Source organism: Lonchura striata, chromosome 16 (genome assembly GCF_050655825.1).
Source record: "Lonchura striata isolate lonStrDom1 chromosome 16, ASM5065582v1, whole genome shotgun sequence".
NCBI classification, from domain to species: Eukaryota; Metazoa; Chordata; class Aves; order Passeriformes; family Estrildidae; genus Lonchura; species Lonchura striata.
In genome coordinates this window covers 5,358,440-5,382,361 of record NC_140718.1, presented here as the reverse complement: position 1 = coordinate 5,382,361, position 23,922 = coordinate 5,358,440, and the positions used below count along the sequence as shown (strand labels likewise).

At 51.0% G+C, this 23,922-nt stretch overlaps 2 protein-coding genes across 5 annotated transcripts in view; one reads left to right on the top strand and one right to left on the bottom strand.

Moving 5' to 3' along the window:
* The first annotated feature begins 1,358 nt into the window (after positions 1–1,358).
* KAT8 (lysine acetyltransferase 8) lies at positions 1,359–19,120 on the top strand. 4 transcript variants are annotated; one of them, XM_077789541.2, is made up of 11 exons: positions 1,359–1,620; positions 3,884–3,958; positions 5,051–5,223; positions 7,973–8,026; positions 8,603–8,767; positions 9,571–9,660; positions 10,918–11,058; positions 14,113–14,206; positions 15,765–15,915; positions 17,360–17,514; positions 18,707–19,120. In XM_077789541.2, exons 1-11 carry the CDS (start codon positions 1,374–1,376, stop codon positions 18,769–18,771), a joined length of 1,410 nt encoding a protein of 469 aa, XP_077645667.1. In that variant the 5' UTR covers positions 1,359–1,373; the 3' UTR covers positions 18,772–19,120. The 4 variants fall into 4 exon arrangements, with proteins under 4 accessions (XP_077645667.1, XP_085449739.1, XP_085449740.1 ...); XM_085593613.1 differs by lacking the exon at positions 18,707–19,120 and having other exon boundaries at positions 17,301–17,503; XM_085593614.1 differs by lacking the exons at positions 17,360–17,514; positions 18,707–19,120 and adding an exon at positions 16,959–17,025.
* The window catches only part of LOC144247887 (serine protease 33), a 23,498-nt gene continuing 18,587 nt past the window's right edge, over positions 19,012–23,922 (bottom strand). Inside the window, exon 6 of the mRNA XM_085593627.1 lies at positions 19,012–20,677. Coding sequence (XP_085449753.1) covers positions 20,309–20,677 — 369 coding nt within the window. The 3' untranslated portion in view covers positions 19,012–20,308. The remainder of the gene's footprint in view (positions 20,678–23,922) is intronic.

Sequence of the window (23,922 nt, the reverse complement as noted above, 5' to 3'; positions counted from 1 at the left end):
TTGGGAATTTTCGACCCAAAAATTGGGAATTTTTGACCCAAAAATTGGGAATTTTCCCTTTTCCCGCCCGTTCCCGTCTCCTCGCAATTCGGAATTTAGGGGGGGGAATGGAATTTTTGCGGAAAAAGTGGGAAATTTGGGGGAAAACATGGGGAATTTGGTGCAAAAAATTGTAGTTTTTTGGGGAAAAAATGGTAATTTGGCACAAAAAGATGGAATTTTGAGGTAAAAATTGGGAATTTGGCAGAAAAAGTTGGGAATTTTGAGGTGAAAGTGGGAATTTGGGGGGGAAATGGTATTTTGGGGGAAAAATCTGAATTTTGGGGGGAAAACGCGAATTCTGAGGTTAAAAATTGGAATTTTGGGGGCGAAAAGTGAATTTTTGGGGAAAATTGGGAATTTGGGGGGAAAATTGGGAATTTTGAGGTGAAAAAATTGAATTTTGGGGTCAAAAAAGGGAATTTTGTACCTGAAAATTGGGGATTTGTCTCCTCAGAGCCATTTCCCGCTCTTGTCGGTCTCCACGGCAATTGGGAATTTTGGGGGAAAATTGGGAATTTGGGGCAAAATTTGAGAATTTTGAGGTGAAAAAATTGAACTTTGGGGTAAAAAAGGGAATTTTTTACCTGAATATCGGGATTTTTTTCTCCCCGCAGCCATTTTCCACCTTTTTCGCTCTCCACAGCAATTGGGAATTTGGGGAGAAAAATGGGAATTTTGGGGGAAAAAATGGGAATTTTGAGGTAAAAAATTGGAGTTTTGGGTGAAATTGGGAATTTTGAGGTGAAAAAGTTGAACTTTGGGGTAAAAAAAGGGAATTTTTTACCTGAAAATTGGACATTTTTCTCCTCACAGCTGTTTCCCACCCTTTTTGGTCTCCATAGCAATTGGGAATTTGGGGAGAGAAATGGGACTTTTGGGGGAAAAAATGGGAATTTTGGGAGGAAATTGGGAATTTTCAGGTGAAAAAATTGAACTTTGGGGTAAAAAAGGGAATTTTGGGGTAAAAAAGGAAATTTTTTACCTGAAAATTGGGATTTTTTTTCTCCCCACAGCCGTTTTCCCGCCTTTTTTGGTCTCCATAGCAATTGGGAATTTGAGGAGAAAAATGAGAATTTCTGGGGGAAAAAATGGGAATTTTGGGAGGAAATTGGGAATTTTCAGGTGAAAAAAATTGAACTTTGGGGTAAAAAAGGGAATTTGGGGTAAATAGGGTTTTTTTTACTTAAAAATTGGGTGGTTTTTTTTCTCCCCGCAGCCGTTTTCCCGCCCTTTTCGGTCTCCCTAGCAACCGTTTTCCCGCCCTTTCCGTCCCCTGGCAACGCCTCACTTCCGGCTCTCACTTCCGGCCCTCACTTCCGGCTCTCCCCAAGATGGCGGCGGCCGGGCCGGGCCCGCTCCCGGAGGCTCCGGGCGGCTCCGGGCCGGCCCCGGGCGGGCCCCGAGCGGCCCCGGAGGGTCCCGGGGGCGGCTCCGGGAGCGGGGCCGGGAGCGGGGCCGGGAGCGGGGCCGGGAGCGGCGGCGGAGGCGGGAGGGGCCCGGCGGGAGCGGCGCGGGACGCGGAGGTGGCGGTGGAGATCGGGGAGACGTACCTGTGCCGCAGGGCGGACGGCAGCTGGCGTGAGTGGGGTGTACTGGGTTCTACTGGTTTGTACTGGGGTGTACTGGGTCATACTGGTTTGTACTGGGGTGTACTGGTTTGTACTTGGGTGTACTGGGTTATACTGGGGGGGAATGGGGTGTACTGGGTTATACTGGGGGGGAATGGGGTGTACTGGGTTATACTGGGGTGTACTGGGTTATACTGGGGGGGAATGGGGTGTACTGGGTTATACTGGGGTGTACTGGGTTCTACTGGTTTGTACTGGGGTGTACTGGGTTATACTGGGGTGTACTGGGTTATACTGGGGGGGGAATGGGGTGTACTGGGTTATACTGGGGTGTACTGGTTTGTACTGGGGTGTACTGGGTTGTACTGGGTTATACTGGGGTGTACTGGGTTCTACTGGTTTGTACTGGGGTGTACTGGGTTATACTGGGGTGTACTGGGGTGTACTGGGGTGTACTGGTTTGTACTGGGGTGTACTGGGTCATACTGGGTTATACTGGGGTGTACTGTTTTGTACTGGGGTGTACTGGGTTATACTGGGGTGTACTGGTTTGTACTGGGGTGTACTGGTTTGTACTGGGTTATACTGGGGTGTACTGGGTTATACTGGGGTGTACTGGTTTGTACTGGGGTGTACTGGGTCATACTGGGTTATACTGGGGTGTACTGGGTTATACTGGGGTGTACTGGGGTGTACTGGTTTGTACTGGTTTGTACTTGGGTGTACTGGGTTATACTGGGGGGGAATGGGGGGGAATGGGGTGTACTGGGTCATACTGGTTTGTACTGGGGTGTACTGGGTTATACTGGGGTGTACTGGTTTGTACTGGGGTGTACTGGGTTATACTGGGGGGGAATATGGGGGAATGGGGTGTACTGGGTCATACTGGGCTGTACTGGGCTATACTGAGGTGTACTGGGTTATACTGGTTTGTACTGGGTCATACTGGGTTATACTGGGGTGTACTGGTTTGTACTGGGTTATACTGGGTTATACTGGTTTGTACTGGGGTGTACTGGGTTATACTGGGGGGGAATGGGGGGGAATGGGGTGTACTGGGTCATACTGGTTTGTACTGGGGTGTACTGGGTCATACTGGTTTGTACTGGGGTGTACTGGGTTATACTGGTTTGTACTGGGGTGTACTGGTTTGTGCTGGTTTATATTGGGGTGTACTGGGTTATACTGGGGTGTACTGGTTTGTACTGGGTTATACTGAGGTGTACTGGTTTGTATTGGGGTGTACTGGGTTATACTGGTTTGTACTGGGATATACTGGGGTGTACTGGTTTGTACTGGGAGGGACTGGGTTGTACTGGGGGGGAATGGTTTGTACTGGGTTATACTGGTTTGTACTGGGTTATTCTGGGGTGTACTGGGTCATACTGGTTTGTACTGGGGTATACTGGTCTGTACTGGGTTATTCTGGGGTGTACTGGGTCATACTGGTTTGTACTGGGGTATACTGGTCTGTACTGGGTTATAGTGGTTTGTACTGGTTTATACTGGGGTGTACTGGGTTGTACTGCATTATACTGGGTTATACTGGGTTATACTGGTTTATACTGGGAGTGCTGGGAATGGGAAGGAGGGGAAGTTTGTTCCAGTTTGTCCCAGTCCCTCCCAGTTTGTTCCAGCCCAATTCCCAGTCTGTCCCAGTCCCTCCCAGTTCATCCCAGTTCATCCCAGTTTGTCCCAGACTCAGCCGAGGTGATCCAGTCCCATTCCCAGTTTGTCTCAGTTCCTCCCAGTTCATCCCAGTTCATCCCAGTTCATTCCAGACTCAGCCGAGGTGATCCAGTCCCATTCCCAGTTTGTCCCAGTCCCTCCCAGTCCCTCCCAGTTCATCCCAGTTTGTCCCAGACTCAGCCGAGGTGATCCAGTCCCATTCCCAGTTCCTCCCAGTCCCTCCCAGTTCATCCCAGTTCATCCCAGTTTGTTCCAGACTCGGCCGAGGTGATCCAGTCCCATTCCCAGTTCCTCCCAGTCCCTCCCAGTTCATCCCAGTTCATCCCAGTTTGTTCCAGACTCAGCCGAGGTGATCCAGTCCCATTCCCAGTTCCTCCCAGTCCCTCCCAGTCCCTCCCAGTTCATCCCAGTTTGTCCCAGACTCAGCCGAGGTGATCCAGTCCCATTCCCAGTTCCTCCCAGTCCCTCCCAGTCCCTCCCAGTTCATCCCAGTTTGTTCCAGACTCAGCCGAGGTGATCCAGTCCCATTCCCAGTTCCTCCCAGTCCCTCCCAGTTCATCCCAGTTCATCCCAGTTTGTTCCAGACTCGGCCGAGGTGATCCAGTCCCGCCTGAACGAGCAGGAGGCGCGCGAGGAGTTCTACGTGCACTACGTGGGCTGTGAGTGAACTGGGCAAACTGGGACAAACTGGGAGGCACTGGGAGGGGGCTGGGATGGACTGGGAGGGACTGGGATGGGACTGGGAGGGGCTGGAATGAACTGGGACAAACTGGGATGGACTGGGAAGGGATTGGGAATGGGACTGGAAGAAACTGGGAGGCACTGGGACGAACTGGGAGCCACTGGAATGGAACTGGGAGGGACTGGGAATGAACTGGGAGCCACTGGGACAGAACTGGAACAAACTGGGAGGGGATTGGGAGGCACTGGGATGGAACTGGGAGGGACTGGGACAAACTGGGCTGAACTGGGAGCCACTGGAATGGAACTGGGACAAACTGGGAGGGAACTGGGATGGAACTGGGACCTACTAGAATGAACTGGGAGCCACTGGGACGGAACTGGGAGAGACTGGGATGAACTGGGAGGGCTCCCAGTGCTCCCAGTTCAATGCACCCAATGGGGATTTAATGGCTCTGGGATGGATGGGCTGAACTGGGAGGGACTGGGCTGAACTGGGAGGGCTCCCAGTGCTCCCAGTAAGGCCCAGTGCTCCCAGTTAACCCCAAACTGGGGGGATTGGGACACACTGGGATGAACTGGGATGGCTCCCAGTGCTCCCAGTTCAATGCACACCATGGGGATTTAATGGCTCTGGGATGGACGGAGTGAACTGGGATGAACTGGGAGGGACTGGGCGGGCTCCCAGTGCTCCCAGTAAGTCCCAGTGCTCCCAGTTAACCCCAAACTGGGGTGATTGGGACACACTGGGATGAAGTGGGATGGCTCCCAGTGCTCCCAGTTCAATGCACACCATGGGGCTTTGGAGGCATAGGGATGGACGGAGTGAACTGGGATGGACTGGGCTGAACTGGGCGGGCTCCCAGTGCTCCCAGTAAGTCCCAGTGCTCCCAGTTAACCGGCGGCTGGACGAGTGGGTGGACCGGAACCGGCTGGGGATGGCTCCCAGTGCTCCCAGTGCTCCCAGTTCAATGCACCCAATGGGGATTTGATGGCTCTGGGATGGACGGGCTGAACTGGGCTGAACTGGGCGGGCTCCCAGTGCTCCCAGTAAGTCCCAGTGCTCCCAGTTAACCGGCGCCTGGACGAGTGGGTGGACCGGAACCGGCTGGCGCTGTCCAAGAGCCTGAAGGAGGCGGCGCAGAAGAGCTCGGAGCCCTTCCTGGGCGAGCTGGCCGAGCCCGAGAGGAAGATCACCCGCAACCAGAAACGCAAGCACGACGAGATCAACCACGTCCAGAAGGTCTGGGATGGACTGGGATATACTGGGATATACTGGGATATACTGGGAGGGACTGGGGTATACTGGGAGCAAGTTGGAGTGAGTTAGAGGGGATTGAAATGGGGTTAGAGGGGATTGGGAGGGCACTGGGATGGACTGGGAGGGCACTGGGATGCACTGGGATGGGGTTAGGGGGTACTGGGATGGACTGGGACAAACTGGGAGGGACTGGGACAAACTGGGAGGGACTGGGATATACTGGGAGCGAGTTGGAGTGAGTTAGAGGGGATTCAAATGGGGTTAGAGGGGACTGGGATGGGGTTAGGGGGTACTGGGATGGACTGGGAGGGCACTGGGATGGACTGGGATGGACTGGGATGGGGTTAGGGGTACTGGGATGGACTGGGATATACTGGGAGGGACTGGGACAAACTGGGAGGGACTGGGACTAACTGGGAGGGACTGGGATATACTGGGAGCGAGTTGGAGCGAGTTAGAGGGGATTGAAATGGGGTTAGAGGGGACTGGGATGGACTGGGAGGGCACTGGGATGGACTGGGATGGAACTGGGACAAACTGGGATGGACTGGGAGGGCACTGGGATGGACTGGGATGGGGTTAGGGGGTACTGGGATGGACTGGGAGGCACTGGGATATACTGGGAGCGAGTTGGAGCGAGTTAGAGGGGATTGAAATGGGGTTAGAGGGGACTGGGATGGGGTTAGAGGGGACTGGGAGGGCACTGGGATGGACTGGGAGGGCACTGGGATGGACTGGGATGGACTGGGATGGACTGGGAGGGCACTGGGATGGACTGGGAGGGCACTGGGATGGACTGGGATGGGGTTAGGGGGTACTGGGATATACTGGGAGGGACTGGGAGGGACTGGGACTAACTGGGAGGGACTGGAATAGACTGGGACAAACTGGGAGGGAACTGGGAGGGACTGGGAAGGACTGGGAAGGAGTTAAAGGGCACTGGGAGGGAACTGGGTTATACTGGTTTATACTGGGACAGACTGGGATGGACTGGGACAAACTGGGATGGGGTTAAAGGGCACTGGGATGGACTGGGAGAGAACTGGGTTATACTGGTCCATACTGGTTTATACTGGTCCATACTGGTTTCTATGGATTTCTATGGGGATTTTTGGGTCCATACTGGTTTATACTGGTCCATACTGGTTTCTATGGATTTCTATGGGGATTTTTGGGTCCTTACTGGTTTATACTGGTCCATACTGGTTTCTGTGGATTTCTATAGGGATTTTTGGGTCCATGCTGGTTTATACTGGTCCATACTGGTTTCTATGGATTTTGATGGGTTTTTTGGGTCCATACTGGTCCAAACTGGTCTATACTGGTCCATACTGGTTTCTATAGATCTTGATGTGTTTTTTGGGTCCAAACTGGTCCAAACTGGTCCAAACTGGTTTCTAAGGATTTCTGTGGATTTCGATGGGGTTTTTTGGGTTTATACTGGTCCGAACTGGTCCAAACTGGTCCATACTGGTTTCTATGGATTTCTGTGGATTTCAATGGGGTTTTTAGGGTTTATACTGGTCCAAACTGGTCCATACTGGTTTCTATGGATTTCTGTGGATTTCAATGGGGTTTTTTGGGTTCATACTGGTCCAAACTGGTCCATACTGGTTTCTATGGATTTCTGTGGATTTCAATGGGGTTTTTTGGGTTTATACTGGTCTGAACTGGTCCAAACTGGTTTCTATGGATTTCTGTGGATTTCAATGGGGTTTTTTGGGTTTATACTGGTCTGAACTGGTCCAAACTGGTCCATACTGGTTCCTATGGATTTCTGTGGATTTTGATGGTGTTTTTTGGGTCCATACTGGTCCATACTGGTTTCTATGGATTTCTGTGGATTTCGATGGGGATTTTTGGGTCCATACTGGTCCAAACTGGTCCAAACTGGTTTATACGGATTTCTATGGATTTCGATGGGGATTTTTGGGTCCATACTGGTCCAAACTGGTCCAAACTGGTTTATACGGATTTCTATGGATTTCAATGGGGATTTTTGGGTTTATACTGGTCCAAACTGGTCCAAACTGGTTTATACGGATTTCTGTGGATTTCGATGGGTTTTTTTGGGTTTATACTGGTCCAAACTGGTCCAAACTGGTTTCTATGGATTTCTGTGGATTTCTATGGGGATTTTTGGGTCCATACTGGTCCAAACTGGTCCAAACTGGTTTCTATGGATTTCTGTGGATTTCAATGGGGTTTTTTGGGTTTATACTGGTCTGAACTGGTCCAAACTGGTTTCTATGGATTTCTGTGGATTTCAATGGGGTTTTTTGGGTTTATACTGGTCTGAACTGGTCCAAACTGGTCCATACTGGTTCCTATGGATTTCTGTGGATTTTGATGGTGTTTTTTGGGTCCATACTGGTCCATACTGGTTTCTATGGATTTCTGTGGATTTCAATGGGGTTTTTTGGGTTCATACTGGTCCAAACTGGTCCATACTGGTTTCTATGGATTTCTATGGATTTCGATGGGGATTTTTGGGTCCATACTGGTCCAAACTGGTCCAAACTGGTTTATACGGATTTCTATGGATTTCGATGGGGATTTTTGGGTCCATACTGGTCCAAACTGGTCCATACTGGTTTCTATGGATTTCTGTGGATTTCAATGGGGTTTTTTGGGTTCATACTGGTCCATACTGGTTTCTATGGATTTCTGTGGATTTCAATGGGGTTTTTTGGGTTCATACTGGTCCAAACTGGTCCAAACTGGTTTTCAGACCTACGCCGAGATGGACCCGACCACGGCGGCGCTGGAGAAGGAGCACGAGGCCGTGAGTGGGCGGGGCTTGGATTTTGGGGGGGCGGGGCCAGCCCAGCTGTGCCCAAACCCAGGGAATCCCCAAATTTTGGGTGGATTTTGGCCATTTTTGGAAATTTCTGGCCATTTTTTGTCATTTTTGGTCGTTTTTGTGCCATTTTTGGGTCATTTTAAATGGGATTTTTGTGGAATTTGGGCACTCCAGGTGTGCCCAGGTGTGCCCAGGTGTGCCACCTGCCAGTGCCAGGTCACCAAGGTGAATTCCTGGATAAAATCCGGAATTCTGATCATTTTTGGGTCGTTTTTGGGTCATTTTTTGTCATAATTTAGTTGTTTTTTGAGCTTTTTTCGCGGGGTTTTCGCGGGATTTCGGTGCCCACCTGTGCCCAGGTGTGCCCAGGTGTGCCACCTGCCAGTGCCAGGTCACCAAGGTGAATTCCTGGATAAAATCTGGAATTCTGATCATTTTTGGGTCATTTTTGGTCATATTTCGGCCGTTTTTCGAGCTTTTTTCGCGGGGTTTTCGCGGGATTTCGGTGCCCACCTGTGCCCAGGTGTGCCCAGGTGTGCCCGCCCCGCCCCGTGGCAGATCACCAAGGTGAAGTACGTGGACAAGATCCACATCGGGCACTACGAGATCGACGCCTGGTACTTCTCGCCCTTCCCCGAGGACTACGGCAAGCAGCCCAAGCTCTGGATCTGCGAGTTCTGCCTCAAGTACATGAAGTTCGAGAGGAGCTACCGCCTGCACCTGGTGGGCACACCTGGGCACACACCTGGGCACACCTGGGCACACCTGGGCACACCTGGGAGGGGAAGAACAAAAAAAACCCGGTGGAAATCGGGTGGAAAATGGGGATTTTGGGGGGTTTGGGGGGTACCTGGGCACACCTGGGGGGTAAAAACACACCTGGGGACACCTGGGCACACCTGGCACAGCTGGCACACACCTGGGCACACCTGGGCACACCTGGGAGGGGAAGAACAAAAAAAACCCGGTGGAAATCGGGTGGAAAATGGGGATTTTGGGGGGATTTTGGGGGGGGTTGGGGGGATTTTGGGGGATTTGGGGGGGTTTGGGGGGTACCTGGGCACACCTGGGGGGTAAAAACACACCTGGGCACAGCTGGGGGGTACCTGGGCACATTTTGGGCACACCTGGGCACACCTGGGGGTACCTGGGTAATATTTGGGGCACACCTGGGGGTACCTGGGCACACCTGGGGGGGGGTAAAAACACACCTGGGCACACCTGGCACTGACCTGGGCACATTCTGGGCACACCTGGGGGGGGGTAAAAACACACCTGGGCACACCTGGGAGCCACCTGGGCACATTTTGGGCACACCTGGGGGTACCTGGGCACATTTTAGGCACACCTGGGCACACCTGGGGGTACCTGGGCACACCTGGGCACAGCTGGGCACATTTTAGGCACACCTGGGGGTACCTGGGCACACCTGGGGGGTTCCTGGGCACATTTTGGGCACACCCGGGGGTACCTGGGCACACCTGGGCACACCTGGGCACACCTGGCAGCCGTGTCTCACCTGGCAGGGGCAGTGCCAGTGGCGGCAGCCGCCCGGGCGCGAGATCTACCGCAAGGGCAACATCTCGGTCTACGAGGTGGACGGCAAGGACCACAAGGTGAGTGCCCAGGTGTGCCCAGGTGTGCCCAGGTGAGGTTGGCACACCTGGGCACCCCGAATTCGAGGCGGTTTGGGGCATTTTTGGGGCATTTTTTGCGATTTTTAGTGATTTTTTTGCGATTTTTGGTCATTTTTTTGGGATTTTTTTGGACACTTGGGCACCCAGGTGTGCCAGGTGTGCCCAGGTGTGCCCAGGTGAGGTTGGCACACCTGGGCACCCCGAATTCGGGGCGCTTTGGGGCATTTTTTGCCATTTTTTGGGATTTTTTTTGCCATTTTTTGTCTTTTTTTTGGGGGATTTTTGGTCACTTGGGCTGCCAGGTGTGCCAGGTGTGCCCAGGTGTGCCCAGGTGTGCCCAGGTGAGGTTGGCACACCTGGGCACCCCGAATTTGGGGCGGTTTGTGGCATTTTTGGGGCATTTTTTGGGATTTTTTGTGATTTTTTTTGCGATTTTTGGTCATTTTTTCGGGATTTTTTTGGTCACTTGGGCACCCAGGTGTGCCCAGGTGTGCCCAGGTGTGCCCAGGTGAGGTTGGCACACCTGGGCAACCCGAATTCGGGGCGGTTTGGGGCATTTTTGGGGCATTTTTTGCGATTTTTAGTGATTTTTTTGCGATTTTTGGTCATTTTTTTGGGATTTTTTTGGACACTTGGGCACCCAGGTGTGCCCAGGTGTGCCCAGGTGTGCCAGCCCCACCTGGGCACCCCAAATTTGGGGCACTTTGGGTGGTTTTGGGCATTTTTTGGGCATTTTTTGCCATTCTTTGCCATTTTTTAAATTCTTTTTGTGATTTTTGGATATTTTTTGGATATTTTTTGTGAATTTTTACAATTTTTGGCCACCTGGCCATGCCAGGTGTGCCAGGCGTCCCCAGGTGTGCCAGCCTCACCTGGGCACCCCGAATTTGGGGCACTTTGGGTGGTTTTGGGCATTTTTTGGGCATTTTTTGTGATTTTTTGCCATTTTTTTGATATTTTTTGTGATTTTTTGGGATTTTTGGCCACCTGGGCATGCCAGGTGTGCCAGGCGTGCCCAGGTGTGCTCAGGTGTGCCAACCTCACCTGGGCACCCAAACCCAGAGAATCCCCAAATTCCTGCCAAATTTTGGGGTGGTTTTGACCATTTTTGAGGCACTTTATGGGATTTTGGTCCATTTTAATGCGATTTTTTCGGGGTTTTCGGCCACCTGTGCCCACCACCCGTGCCCAGGTGTGCCCAGGTGTGCCCAGGTGTGCTCAGGTGTGCCCGCTCAGATCTATTGCCAGAACCTGTGCCTGCTGGCCAAGCTGTTCCTGGACCACAAGACGCTCTACTTCGACGTGGAGCCCTTCGTCTTCTACCTGCTCACCGAGGTCGACCGCCAGGGCGCCCACATCGTCGGCTACTTCTCCAAGGTGGGCACACCTGGCACACCTGGGCACACCTGGGGGCACCCAAAACACACCTGGGGGGGTAAAAACACACCTGGGCACTCCTGGGAATGGCTGGGAACTCACCTGGGCACACCTGGCACACCTGGGGTCACCTGGGAACTCACCTGGGCACACCTGGCACACCTGGGGTCACCTGGGAACTCACCTGGGCACACCTGAGGGCACCTGGGCACACCTGGGCACTCACCTGGGCACACCTGGCACACCTGGGCACACCTGGGGTACCTGGGCACACCTGGGGTCACCTGGGAACTCACCTGGGCACACCTGGGGGGTTAAAAACACACCTGGGCACACCTGGGAATGGCTGGGAACTCACCTGGGCACACCTGGGCACACCTGAGGGCACCTGGGCACACCTGGGCACTCACCTGGGCACACCTGAGGGGTAAAAACACACCTGGGCACTCCTGGGGGTACCCGGGGTCACCTGGGAACTCACCTGGCCACACCTGAGGGCGGTTGGAGGGGTTAAAAACACACCTGGGAACATCTGGGAATGGCTGGGAACTCACCTGGGCACACCTGAGGGCACCTGGGCACACCTGGGCACTCACCTGGGCACACCTGGGGTCACCTGGGAACTCACCTGGGCACACCTGGGGGGGTAAAAACACACCTGGGCACACCTGGGAATGGCTGGGAACTCACCTGGGCACACCTGAGGGCACCTGGGCACACCTGGGGGGGTAAAAACACACCTGGCACACCTGGGAATGGCTGGGAACTCACCTGGGCACACCTGGGGGCGGTTGGAGGGGTTAAAAACACACCTGGGCACACCTGGGCACTCACCTGGGAATGGCTGGGAACTCACCTGGGCACACCTGGGGGCACCTGGGCACAGTTGGAGGGGTTAAAAACACACCTGGGCACACCTGGGAACTCACCTGGGCACATTTGGGGCTCACCGAGGTCGACCACCAGGGCGCCCACATCGTCGGCTACTTCTCCAAGGTGGGCACACCTGGCACACCTGGCACACCTGGCACACCTGGCACACCTGGCACACCTGGCACACCTGGGGTACCTGGGGGCATATTTTGGGTACACCTGGGCACACCTGAGGGCGGTTGGAGGGGTTAAAAACACACCCGGGGGCACCTGGGCACTCACCTGGGGGGGTAAAAGCACACCTGAGGGCACCTGGGCACTCACCTGGGCACACCTGAGATCACCTGGGCACACCTGGGCGCACCCAAAACACACCTGGGCACACCTGGGAGGTACCTGGGAACTCACCTGGGCACACCTGGGCACACCTGAGGGCACCTGGGCACACCTGGGAGGTACCTGGGAACTCACCTGGGCACACCTGGGGGGGTAAAAACACACCTGGGCACACCTGAGGGCACCTGGGAACTCACCTGGGCACACCTGGCACACCTGGGAATGGCTGGGAACTCACCTGGGCACACCTGGGCACTCACCTGAGCACATTTGGGGGCACCTGGGCACACCTGGGCACACCTGGGGGCGGTTGGAGGGGTTAAAAACACACCTGGGCACATTTTGGGGTACCTGGGCACTCACCTGGGCACACCTGGGGGGTAAAAACACACCTGGGCACTCACCTGGGCACACCTGGGCACACCTGGGCACACCTGGGCACACCTGGGCACACCTGGGCACACCTGGGCACTCACCTGGGCACACCTGGGCACTCACCTGGCACAGCTGGGGCCACTAAATGTCCCCAAAAATGCCCAAAAATTCCGAATTTTTTCCCCATTTTCAACCCAAAACTGGCCCCAAAACTCCGGAATTTTTCGGGATTTGCCCAAAATTCCCAAATTTTTTAAGGAAAAAAAATAAAGGATTCCAATTTTGTTCTCCAATTTTCCCAAAAATTCCCCCAAAAATTCTAAAAATGGCCAAAAAATGCCCAAAATTCCGAATTTTTCCCCATTTTCAACCCAAAACCGGCCCCAAAATTCCGGAATTTTTTGGGATTTGCCCAAAATTCCCAAATTTTTTTAGGAAAAAAATAAAGAATTCCAATTTTATTCTCTAATTGACAAAAAAATCCAAAAAAATCCTAAAAAATGTCAAAAAATGCCCAAAATTCCGAATTTTTCCCCATTTTCTACCCAAAACCGGCCCCAAAATTCCGGAATTTTTTGGGATTTGCCAAAATTCCCAAATTTTTTAAGGAAAAAAATAAAGAATTCCAATTTTATTCTTCAATTGCCCAAGAAATCAAAAAAAAAAAAGCCCAAAAATTGGAATTTTTTTCCCCATTTTCAACCCTAAAACGTCCAAAAAGGGCCCCAAAATTCCGGAATTTTTCGGGATTTGCCCAAAATTCCCAAATTTTTTAAGGAAAAAAAATAAAGAATTCAAAATTTATTCTCTAATTGACAAAAAAATCCAAAAAGATCCTAAAAAATGTCCAAAAATGCCCAAAATTCCGAATTTTTCCCCATTTTCCACCCAAAACCGGCCCCAAAATTCTGGAATTTTTTGGGATTTGCCCAAAATTCCCAAATTTTTTTAGGAAAAAAATAAAGAATTCCAATTTTATTCTCTAATTGACAAAAAAATCCAAAAAAATCCTAAAAAATGTCAAAAAATGCCCAAAATTCCGAATTTTTCCCCATTTTCCACCCAAAACCGGCCCCAAAATTCCGGAATTTTTTGGGATTTGCCCAAAATTCCCAAATTTTTAAAGGAAAAAAAATAAAGAATGCCAATTTTGTTCTGTAAATGTTCCAAAAATTCCAAAAAAATCACCAAAAATGCCCAAAAATTGGAATTTTTTCCCCGTTTTCAACCCAAAACCGGCCCCAAAATTCTGGAATTTTTCGGGATTTGCCCAAAATTCCGGAATTTTTTTAGGAAAAAAATTAAGAATTCCAATTTTATTCTCTAATTGACAAAAAAAATCCCCAAAAAATGGCCAAAAAATGCCCAAAATTCCGAATTTTTTCCCCATTTTCAACCCCAAACCTCCCAAAACCGGCCCCAAAATTCCGGAATTTTTTGGGATTTGCCCAAAATTCCCGTTTTTTGCAGGAAAAGGAGTCTCCGGACGGGAACAACGTGGCCTGCATCCTGACCCTGCCCCCGTACCAGCGCCGCGGCTACGGGAAATTCCTCATCGCCTTCAGTAGGAAATTCGGGAATTTTTGGGGAATTTTGGGAATTTTTGGGAATTTTTAGGAATTTTGGGGGGTTTTGGAAAAAAAAAAATTGGGATTTTTGGGGGGTTATGATGAAAAAAATGGGAATTTTTGGGTGTAGAAGAGTAAAAAAAAGGGAATTTTGGAGGGTTCAGAAAAAAATTGGGGAATTTTTTTGAATTTTTGGGAGGTTCCGGAAAAAAATTTGGGAATTTTGGGGGGTTTTGGAAAAAAAATATTTGGGATTTTTGGGGGTTCTGGTGAAAAAAATGGGGAATTTTGGGGATTTAGGAAAGGAAAAAAAAAAGGGGAAATTGGGGGGTTCAGGAAAAAAATTGGGAATTTTTGGGAGGTTCCAGAAAAAATTTGGGAATTTTGGGGGGTTTTGGGAAAAAAAAAAAACGGGATTTTTTGGGGATTCTGAAAAAAAATTGGGAATTTTGAGGGGGGTTATGATAAAAAAAAAATTGTGATTTTGGGGGGTTTTGGTTAAAAAAATTTGGGAATTTTTAGGATTTAGGAAAGGAAAAAAAAAAAAGGGAATTTTGGAGGGTTCCCAAAAAAATTTGGGAATTTTTGGATGTAGAAGAGAAAAAAAAAAGGAATTTTGGAGGGTTCAGGAAAAAAAAAAATTGGGAATTTCGGGAGAGGTTCCCCAAAAAATTGGGAATTTTGGGAGGGATCCTATCTAAAAATTTGGGAATTTTGGGGGGTTTTTGAAAAAAAAAAAAAGGGAATTTTTGGGAGGTTCTGATTTAAAAATTGGGAATTTTGGGGGTTTAAAAAAAATGGGAATTTTTGGATTGGTTTTGGGTGAATTTTGGCTGATTTTGGTGAATTTGGGCTGATTTTCGGGTGAATTTTCCTGATTTTGGGCGAATTTTCCCTGATTTTGGGTGAATTTGGCTGGGATTTGACATTTTTTCCGTTCTCAGCCTGAATTTTGGGTGAAATTTCCCTGATTTTGGGTGGATTTTGGGCAAAAATTGATGAATTTTGGTTGGATTTTGATGGGGCTTTTTTGCTGATTTTGGGTGGATTTTGGCCAATTTTGGCCATAATTCAATGGTGTTTTTTGCGTTTTTGACCAGATTTTGGCTGGAATTTGACATTTTTCCCTTCCCAGCCCAAATTTTGAGTCAAATTTCTCCGATTTTGGGTGGAATTTGATGAATTTTGGTTGGATTTTGATGGGGTTTTTTTGTTATTTTCGGTGGATTTTGGGTGGATTTTGGCCAATTTTGGCCGTAATTCAACAGGGTTTTTTCCATTTTTCACCAGAGTTTGGCTGGGATTTGACATTTTTTCCCTTCTCCGTCCAAATTTTGGGTGAAATCTCCCAGATTTCGGGTGAATTTTGGATGGATTTTGTTGGGGTTTTTGTTTTGCTATTTTCGATGGATTTTGGGTGGATTTTGGCCAATTTTGGCCGTAATTCAACGGGGTTTTTTGCGTTTTTGACCAGATTTTGGCTGGGATTTGACCTTTTTTCCCTTCTCTGTCCAAATTTTGGGTGAAATTTCCCCGATTTTGGCTCCTCCCCAGGCTACGAGCTCTCCAAGCTGGAGAGCACCGTGGGCTCCCCGGAGAAGCCGCTCTCGGACCTGGGCAAGCTCAGCTACCGCAGCTACTGGTCCTGGGTGCTGCTGGAGATCCTCCGGGACTTCCGGGGGACCCTGTCCATCAAGGACCTCAGGTAGGACCAGTAAAAACCAGTATGGACCAGTATAAACCAGTATGAGCCCAAAAATCCCCATTGAAATCCATTAAACCAGTATAAACCAGTATAAACCAGTGGGTCCTACTGGTCCTGGGTGCTGCTGGAGATCCTCCGGGACTTCCGGGGGACCCTGTCCATCAAGGACCTCAGGTAGGACCAGTAAAAACCAGTATAAACCAGTATGGACCAGTATAAACCAGTATGAGCCCAAAAATCCCCATTGAAATCCATTAAACCAGTATAAACCAGTATAAACCAGTATAGACCAGTGGGTCCTACTGGTCCTCCAGGACTTCCAGGGGACCCTGTCCATCAAGGACCTCAGGTAGGACCAGTTCAAACCAGTATGGACCAGTATAAACCAGTATAAACCAGTATGGACCAGTATAAACCAGTATGAGCCCAAAAATCCCCATTGAAATCCATTAAACCAGTATAAACCAGTATAGACCAGTGGGTCCTACTGGTCCTGGGTGCTGCTGGAGATCCTCCGGGACTTCCGGGGGACCCTGTCCATCAAGGACCTCAGGTAGGACCAGTTCAAACCAGTATAAACCAGTATGGACCAGTATAAACCAGTATGAGCCCAAAAATCCCCATTGAAATCCATTAAACCAGTATAAACCAGTGGGTCCTATGGGTCAGTGGTCACTCAGTGGTCACTCAGGGTCACTCATTGGTCACTCATTGGTCAGTGGTCACTCCCATGGGTCAGTGGTCACTCAGTGGTCACTCCCATGGGTCAGTGGTCACTCTGGTCACTCAGTGGTCACTCTGGTCACTCAGTGGTCACTCAATGTCCAGCCAGATGACCAGCATCACCCAGACCGATCCCATTGACCATTGACAGTGACCACTGGGATCAGCAATGCCAGGGCTCAGTGCCATGGGGTCAGTGGTCACTCTGGTCACTGAGTGGTCACTCCTATGGGTCAGTGGTCACTCTGGTCACTCAGTGGTCACTCAGTGGTCACTCTGGTCACTCAGTGGTCACTCTGGTCACTCTGGTCACTCTCCAGCCAGATGACCAGCATCACCCAGACCGACATCATCAGCCCCTGTGACCATTGACAGTGACCGCTCCCATGGGTCAATGCTCACTCCTATGGGTCAGTGGTCACTCAGTGGTCACTCCTATGGGTCAGTGGTCACTCTGGTCACTCAGTGGTCACTCAGTGGTCACTCAATGTCCAGCCAGATGACCAGCATCACCCAGACCGATCCCATTGACCATTGACAGTGACCACTGGGATCAGCAATGCCAGGGCTCAGTGCCATGGGCTTGGTGGTCACTCTGGTCACTCAGTGGTCACTCTGGTCACTCAGTGGTCACTGTGGTCACTCAGTGGTCACTCCCACAGGTCAGTGGTCACTCAGTGGTCACTCAGTGGTCACTGTGGTCACTCTGGTCACTCTCCAGCCAGATGACCAGCATCACCCAGACCGACATCATCAGCACGCTGCAGTCCCTCAACATGGTCAAGTACTGGAAGGGGCAGCACGTCATCTGCGTCACGCCGCGCCTCGTCGAGGAGCACCTCAAGAGCGCCCAGTACAAGAAGCCACCCATCACCGGTCAGTAATTAGCGCTAATTAGCGCCCGCCCTAATTATCCGGCCTTAATTAGCGCCCTCGTTAAGCCCCCGAGTGGGGATCGGGGTTGTAATTAGTGCTGGAGGGAGGTTTGTGTTCCCCACCCCCCAGCTCTTTGCTGGGAGTGGTTTGGTCCCTAATTAATGAGTTTAATTGATTAGTTCCCTAATTATCACCAGAATTAATTGGTTTGCGTTAATGAGTGGTGGTTTAGTGAGGTTTTGTTAAGGAAAGTGCTCGTTAACATATGGTAATTAGTTAAGGTGCATAAATGGATGCTCCCCCTGTGATCTGCATTGAATGGTTTGGTCCAGGAATGCTTCGCTAATTAATGAGTTTAATTAATTAGTTCCATAATTAATGATCGTAATTAATTAGTTCGCGTTAATGAGTGGTGATTTAGTGAGGTTTTCTTAAGGAAAGTGCTCATTAACATATGGTAATTAATGAACATGCATAAATGGACATTCCCCCCATGATCTCCATTGAATGGTTTGGTCCAGGAATGTGTCGCTAATTAATGAGTTTAATTAATTAGTTCCATAATTAATGACCGGAATTAATTAGTTCACATTAATGAGTGGTACTTTAATGAGGTTTTGTTAAGGAAAGGGCTCGTTAGCATATGATAATTAATGAATGTGCATAAATGGACATTCCCCCACCCCAACAATGAATGGTTTGGTCCAGGATTTCATCGCTAATTAAGAAATTTCATTAATTAGTTCCATAATTAATGACCGGAATTCATTAGTTTGCGTTAATGAGTGGTGGTTTAGTGAGGTTTTGTTAAGGAAGGTGCTCATTAACATATGGTAATTAATGAATGTGCATAAATGGACATTCCCCCCATGATCTCCATTGAATGGTTTGGTCCAGGATTTTGTCCCTAATTAAGGAATTTCATTAATTAGTTCCGTAATTAATGAGCTTAATTAATTAGTTTGTGTTAATGAGTGGTAGCTTAATGAGGTTTTGTTAAGGAAGGTGCTCATTAACATATGGTAATTAGTTAATCAGCATAAATTGACATTCTCCCTCGTGATCTGCATTCAGTGGTTTGCTCTGGGGACACCTTGCTAATTAATGAGTTTAATTAATTTAATGAATTAATGAAGGTGGGTGGGGGCGCTAATTAGCGCTAATTAATGCTAATTAATGCCGTTAATTGCAGTGGACTCCATTTGCCTGCGCTGGGCCCCCCCGAAGCACAAACAGGCCAAGGTGGCCAAGAAGTGACACCGGAATTTGCCCAATTTTGGGCCTTTTTCACCCAAATTTTTGGGGATTTTTCCTCCGCTTTTGGGATTTTCCAAAATTTTGGGGCTTTTTCCCAAAATTTTGGGGGTTTTTTCCCAAAAAATTTGGGTTTTTTCTTCACATTTTTGGCGTTTTTCCTCTCATATTTAATTTTTTTGGGTGTTCTCCTGAAATTTTTGGGATTTTTCCTCCAGTTTTGGGATTTTCCAAAATTTTGGGGCTTTTCCGCCAAATTTTGGCCTTTCCCAAATTTTTGGAGGTCCCCATTTCTCCCCTCATTTCCCAAATTTCGGGGTCCCCCACCCCAAATAAAGAACGAAAAGGACAAGCGGGCGACTCTGGAGTTTTTATTTTGGGAAATTTCGGGATTTTGGCAATTTTGGGGCTCCCAGGACTCAATTTTGGGGTCCCACTTCCATTTTTGGGGGTCTCTGCCCATTTTTGGGGTCCCAGGGTTTAAATTTGGGGCCCCACCCCAAATTTCAGCATTTCCACCCCAAAACCCAACCCAGAACCCCCAAATTTTGCCCTTTTCACCCCAAAACAAGGACCAGGACCCCAAAATCTGTCGTTTTCACCCCAAATCAAGGGGCAGCACCCCAAATTTTTGCCCTTTTCACCCCAAAACGAGGACCAGGACCCCAAAATCTGTTGTTTTCACCCCAAAACGAGGCCCACGCCCCCGATTTTTGCCCTTTTCACCCCAAAACAAGAACCAGGACCCCAATTTTTACCCTTTTCACCCCGAAACGAGGCCCACGACCCCGATTTTTACCCTTTTCACCCCAAAACGAGGCCCACGCCCCCGATTTTTACCCTTTTCACCCCAAAACAAGAACCAGGACCCCAATTTTTACCCTTTTCACCCCAAAACAAGAACCAGGACCCCAATTTTTACCCTTTTCACCCCAAAACAAGAACCAGGACCCCAATTTTTACCCTTTTCACCCCAAAACAAGAACCAGGACCCCAATTTTTACCCTTTTCACCCTGAATGAGGCCCACGCCCCCGATTTTTGCCGTTTTCACCCCAAAAGCAGCAACAGGACCCCGATTTTTGCCGTTTTCACCCCAAAATAAGAACCAGGACCCCAATTTTTACCCTTTTCACCCCAAAACGAGGACCAGGACCCCAATTTTTACCCTTTTCACCCCGAAACGAGGCCCACGCCCCCAATTTTTACCCTTTTCACCCCAAAACGAGAACCAGGACCCCAATTTTTACCCTTTTCACCCCGAATGAGGCCCACGCCCCCGATTTTTGCCCTTTTCACCCCAAAAGCAGCAACAGGACCCTGATTTTTACCCTTTTCACCCCAAAAGCAGCAACAGGACCCCGATTTTTGCCGTTTTCACCCCAAAACGAGGCCCACTTCCCCAATTTTTGCCCTTTTCACCCCAAAACAAGAACCAGGACCCCGATTTTTGCCGTTTTCACCCCAAAACGAGGCCCACTTCCCCAATTTTTGCCCTTTTCACCCCAAAACAAGAACCAGGACCCCGATTTTTGCCCTTTTCACCCCAAAAGCAGCAGCAGCAGCAGCGCCCCCAGCAGCAGCCCCGGCGTCCCCCCCGCTGCCGCCCCCGTCCCCCCGGGGTCCCCGGCCGGGTGGGGACCCAGCGGGCGCGGCCAGCCCGGGGGGGGCTCCCCGAAATCGCAGGGGTCCCCGGGGGGCTCGGGGACCTCGGGGACATCGTTGGGGACATCGGGGGGGTGGCCCGGGGCCAGCTCGGGGACGAGGGACAGGATCCAGGAGAGGTGGGGGGACACCCCCGTGTAGACCCCCGGGCGGCCGGGGACCCCGCAGGCGTCGCCCCAGCTGACCACGCCCGCCAGGTGCCAGGTGCCACCCAGCTGGCAGGTGAGGGGACCCCCGGAGTCGCCCTGGGGACAGAGGGGACATTTGGGGACACTGAGGGGATTGGGGGGATTGGGGACATCAATGGGACATTGAGGGGATTTGGGGGATTGGGGACATTTGGGGACATTGGGGGGGATTGGGGGTATTTGGAGGATTTGGGGACATTGGGGGGGATTGGGGACATTGAAGGGATTTGGGGACACTGAGGGGATTTGGGGGATTGGGGACATTGAGGGGATTTGGGGACATTGGGGACATTGAAGGGATTGGGGACATTGGGGACACCGGGGACATTTGGGGGATTTGGGGACATTGAGGAGATTGGGGACATTGGGGACATTGAGGGGATTTGGGGACATTGAAGGGATTGGGGACATTTGGGGGATTTGGGGACATTGAGGGGATTTTGGGACATTTTTGGGGATTGGGGACACTGTGGGGATTTGGGGACATTTGGGAACATTGGGGTGATTTGGGGACATTTGGGGGATTGGGGACATTGAGGGGATTTGGGGACATGGGGGAAATTGAGGGGATTGGGGGCATCAGGGGGACATTGGGGGATTGGGGACATTGGGGACACTGAGGGGATTTGGGGACATTGATGGGATTTGGGGACATTAAGGGGATGGGGGATATTGGGGACACTGATAGGATTGGGGACATTGAGGGGATTGGGGACATTGAGGTGATTTTGGGACATTTTTGGGGATTGGGGACACTGTGGGCATTTGGGGACATTGGGGACATTTGGAGGATTGGGGACATTTGGGAACATTGGGGGGATTTGGGGACATGGGGGACACCGGGGACATTGAGGGGATTTGGGGACATTTGGGGGATTTGGGGACATTTGGGGGATTTGGGGACATTGAGGTGATTTTGGGACATTTTTGGGGATTGGGGACACTGTGGGCATTTGGGGACATTTGGGGACACGGGGACCCCGCAGGCGTCGCCCCAGCTGACCACGCCCGCCAGGTGCCAGGTGCCACCCAGCTGGCAGGTGAGGGGACCCCCGGAGTCGCCCTGGGGACAGAGGGGACATTTGGGAACATTGAGGGGATTTGGGGGATTGGGGACATCAATGGGACATTGAGGGGATTTGGGGGATTGGGGACATCAATGGGACATTGGGGTGATTTGGGGACATTTGGGGGATTGGGGACATTGGGGACATTGAGGGGATTTGGGGACATTTGGGGGATTGGGGACATTTGGGGGATTTGGGGACATTGAGGTGATTTTGGGACATTTTTGAGGATTGGGGACACTGTGGGCATTTGGGGACATTTGGGGACATTGGGGGGATTTGGGGGATTGGGGACATTGAGGGGATTGGGGACATTGAGGTGATTTGGGGACATTTGGGGGATTTGGGGACATTGAGGGGATTTGGGGACATTGAGGGGATTTGGGGACATTGGGGACACCGGGGACATTTGGGGGATTGGGGACATTGAGGGGATTTGGGACATTGAGGGGATTTGGGACATTGGGGACATGGAGGGGATTTGGGGACATTTGGGGAATTGGGGACATTGAGGGGATTTGGGGACATTTTTGGGGATTGGGGACACTGTGAGGATTTGGGGACATTTGGGGACACGGGGACCCCGCAGGCGTCGCCCCAGCTGACCACGCCCGCCAGGTGCCAGGTGCCACCCAGCTGGCAGGTGAGGGGACCCCCGGAGTCGCCCTGGGGACAGAGGGGACATTTGGGGACATGGAGGGGATTTGGGGACATTGAGGGGATTGGGGACATTGAGGGGATTTGGGGACATTTGGGGGATTGGGGACATTGAGGGGATTTGGGGGATTTGGGACATTGAGGGGATTGGGGACATTTGGGGGATTTGGGGGATTGGGGACATTGGGGACATTGAGGGGATTTGGGGACATTGAGGGGATTTGGGGACATTGGGGGGATTGGGGACATTGAGGGGATTTGGGGACATTTGGGGACATTGAAGGGATTGGGGACATTGAGGGGATTGGGGACATTTGGGAACATTGGGGGGATTTGGGGACATGGGGACACTGGGGACATTGAGGTGATTTGGGGACATTTGAAGGATTTGGGGACATTGGGGGGATTTGGGGACATTGAGGTGATTTTGGGACATTTGGGGGATTGGGGACATTGAGGGGATTTGGGGACATTTGTGGGATTTGGGGACACTGCGGAGATTGGGGACATCGGGGGTATTTGGGACACCAAGGACATTGAGGTGATTTGGGGACATTTGGCGGATTTGGGGACATTTGGGGGATTGGGGACATTGAAGACATTGAGGGCATTTGGGGACATTTGGGGGGATTTGGGGACATTTGGGGGGATTTGGGGACATTGGGGACATTTGGGGGATTGGGACCATCAGGGACATTGGGGACACGGAGGGGATTTGAGGGATTGGGGACACCGGGGACATTTAGGGGATTTGGGGACATTGAAAGGATTGAGGACATTGGGGACATGAGTGGGACATGAGGGATTTGGGGATATTGAGGGGATTGGGGACATTTGGGGGGATTGGGGACATTGGGGACATGGGGGGGGATTTGGGGACATTTGGGGGATTGGGAACATTGAAGGGATTGGGGACATTGGGGACACCGGGGGCGTTTGGGGCATTTGGGGACATTAAGGGGATGGGGGATATTGGGGACACTGATGGGATTGGGGACATTGAGGGGATTTGGGGACATTTGGGGGATTGGGGACATTGAGGGGATTTGGGGACATTTGGGGACATTGAGGGGATTTGGGGAATTGGGGACATTTGGGGACATTGAGGGGATTTGGGGACATTGAGGGGATTGGGGACATTGAGGGGATTTGGGGAATTGGGGACATTTGGGGACATTGAGGGGATTGGGGACATTGAGGGGATTGGGGACATTGAGGGGATTTGGGGAATTGGGGACATTTGGGGACATTGAGGGGATTGGGGACATTGAGGGGATTGGGGACATTGGAGACACTGAGGGGATTTGGGGACATTTGGGGGATTTGGGGACACTGGGGGGGATTGGGGACATCGGGGGAACGTTGGGGACACCGGGGACATGGAGGGGATTTGGGGACATTGGGGACACGGGGAGGTGACAGCGGCACAGGGGAGGTGACACCGGCACGGGGGTGGCACAGGGGAGGTGACAGAGGGGAGGTGACACTGACAGAAGGGAGGTGACAGTGGCACGGGGATGGCACAGGGGAGGTGACACCGGCAGAGGGGAGGTGACAGTGAGGAGGTGACACCAGCAC

Bases quoted from the DNA above. Each gene is read 5' to 3' on its own strand.
- KAT8 (XM_077789541.2), top strand. From the start codon at position 1,374: ATGGCGGCGGCCGGGCCGGGCCCGCTCCCGGAGGCTCCGGGCGGCTCC. The intron at 1,621-3,883 runs GTGAGTGGGGTG...AGTTTGTTCCAG, and splicing joins CAGGGCGGACGGCAGCTGGC to ACTCGGCCGAGGTGATCCAG. The intron at 11,059-14,112 runs GTGGGCACACCT...CGTTTTTTGCAG, and splicing joins TCGTCGGCTACTTCTCCAAG to GAAAAGGAGTCTCCGGACGG.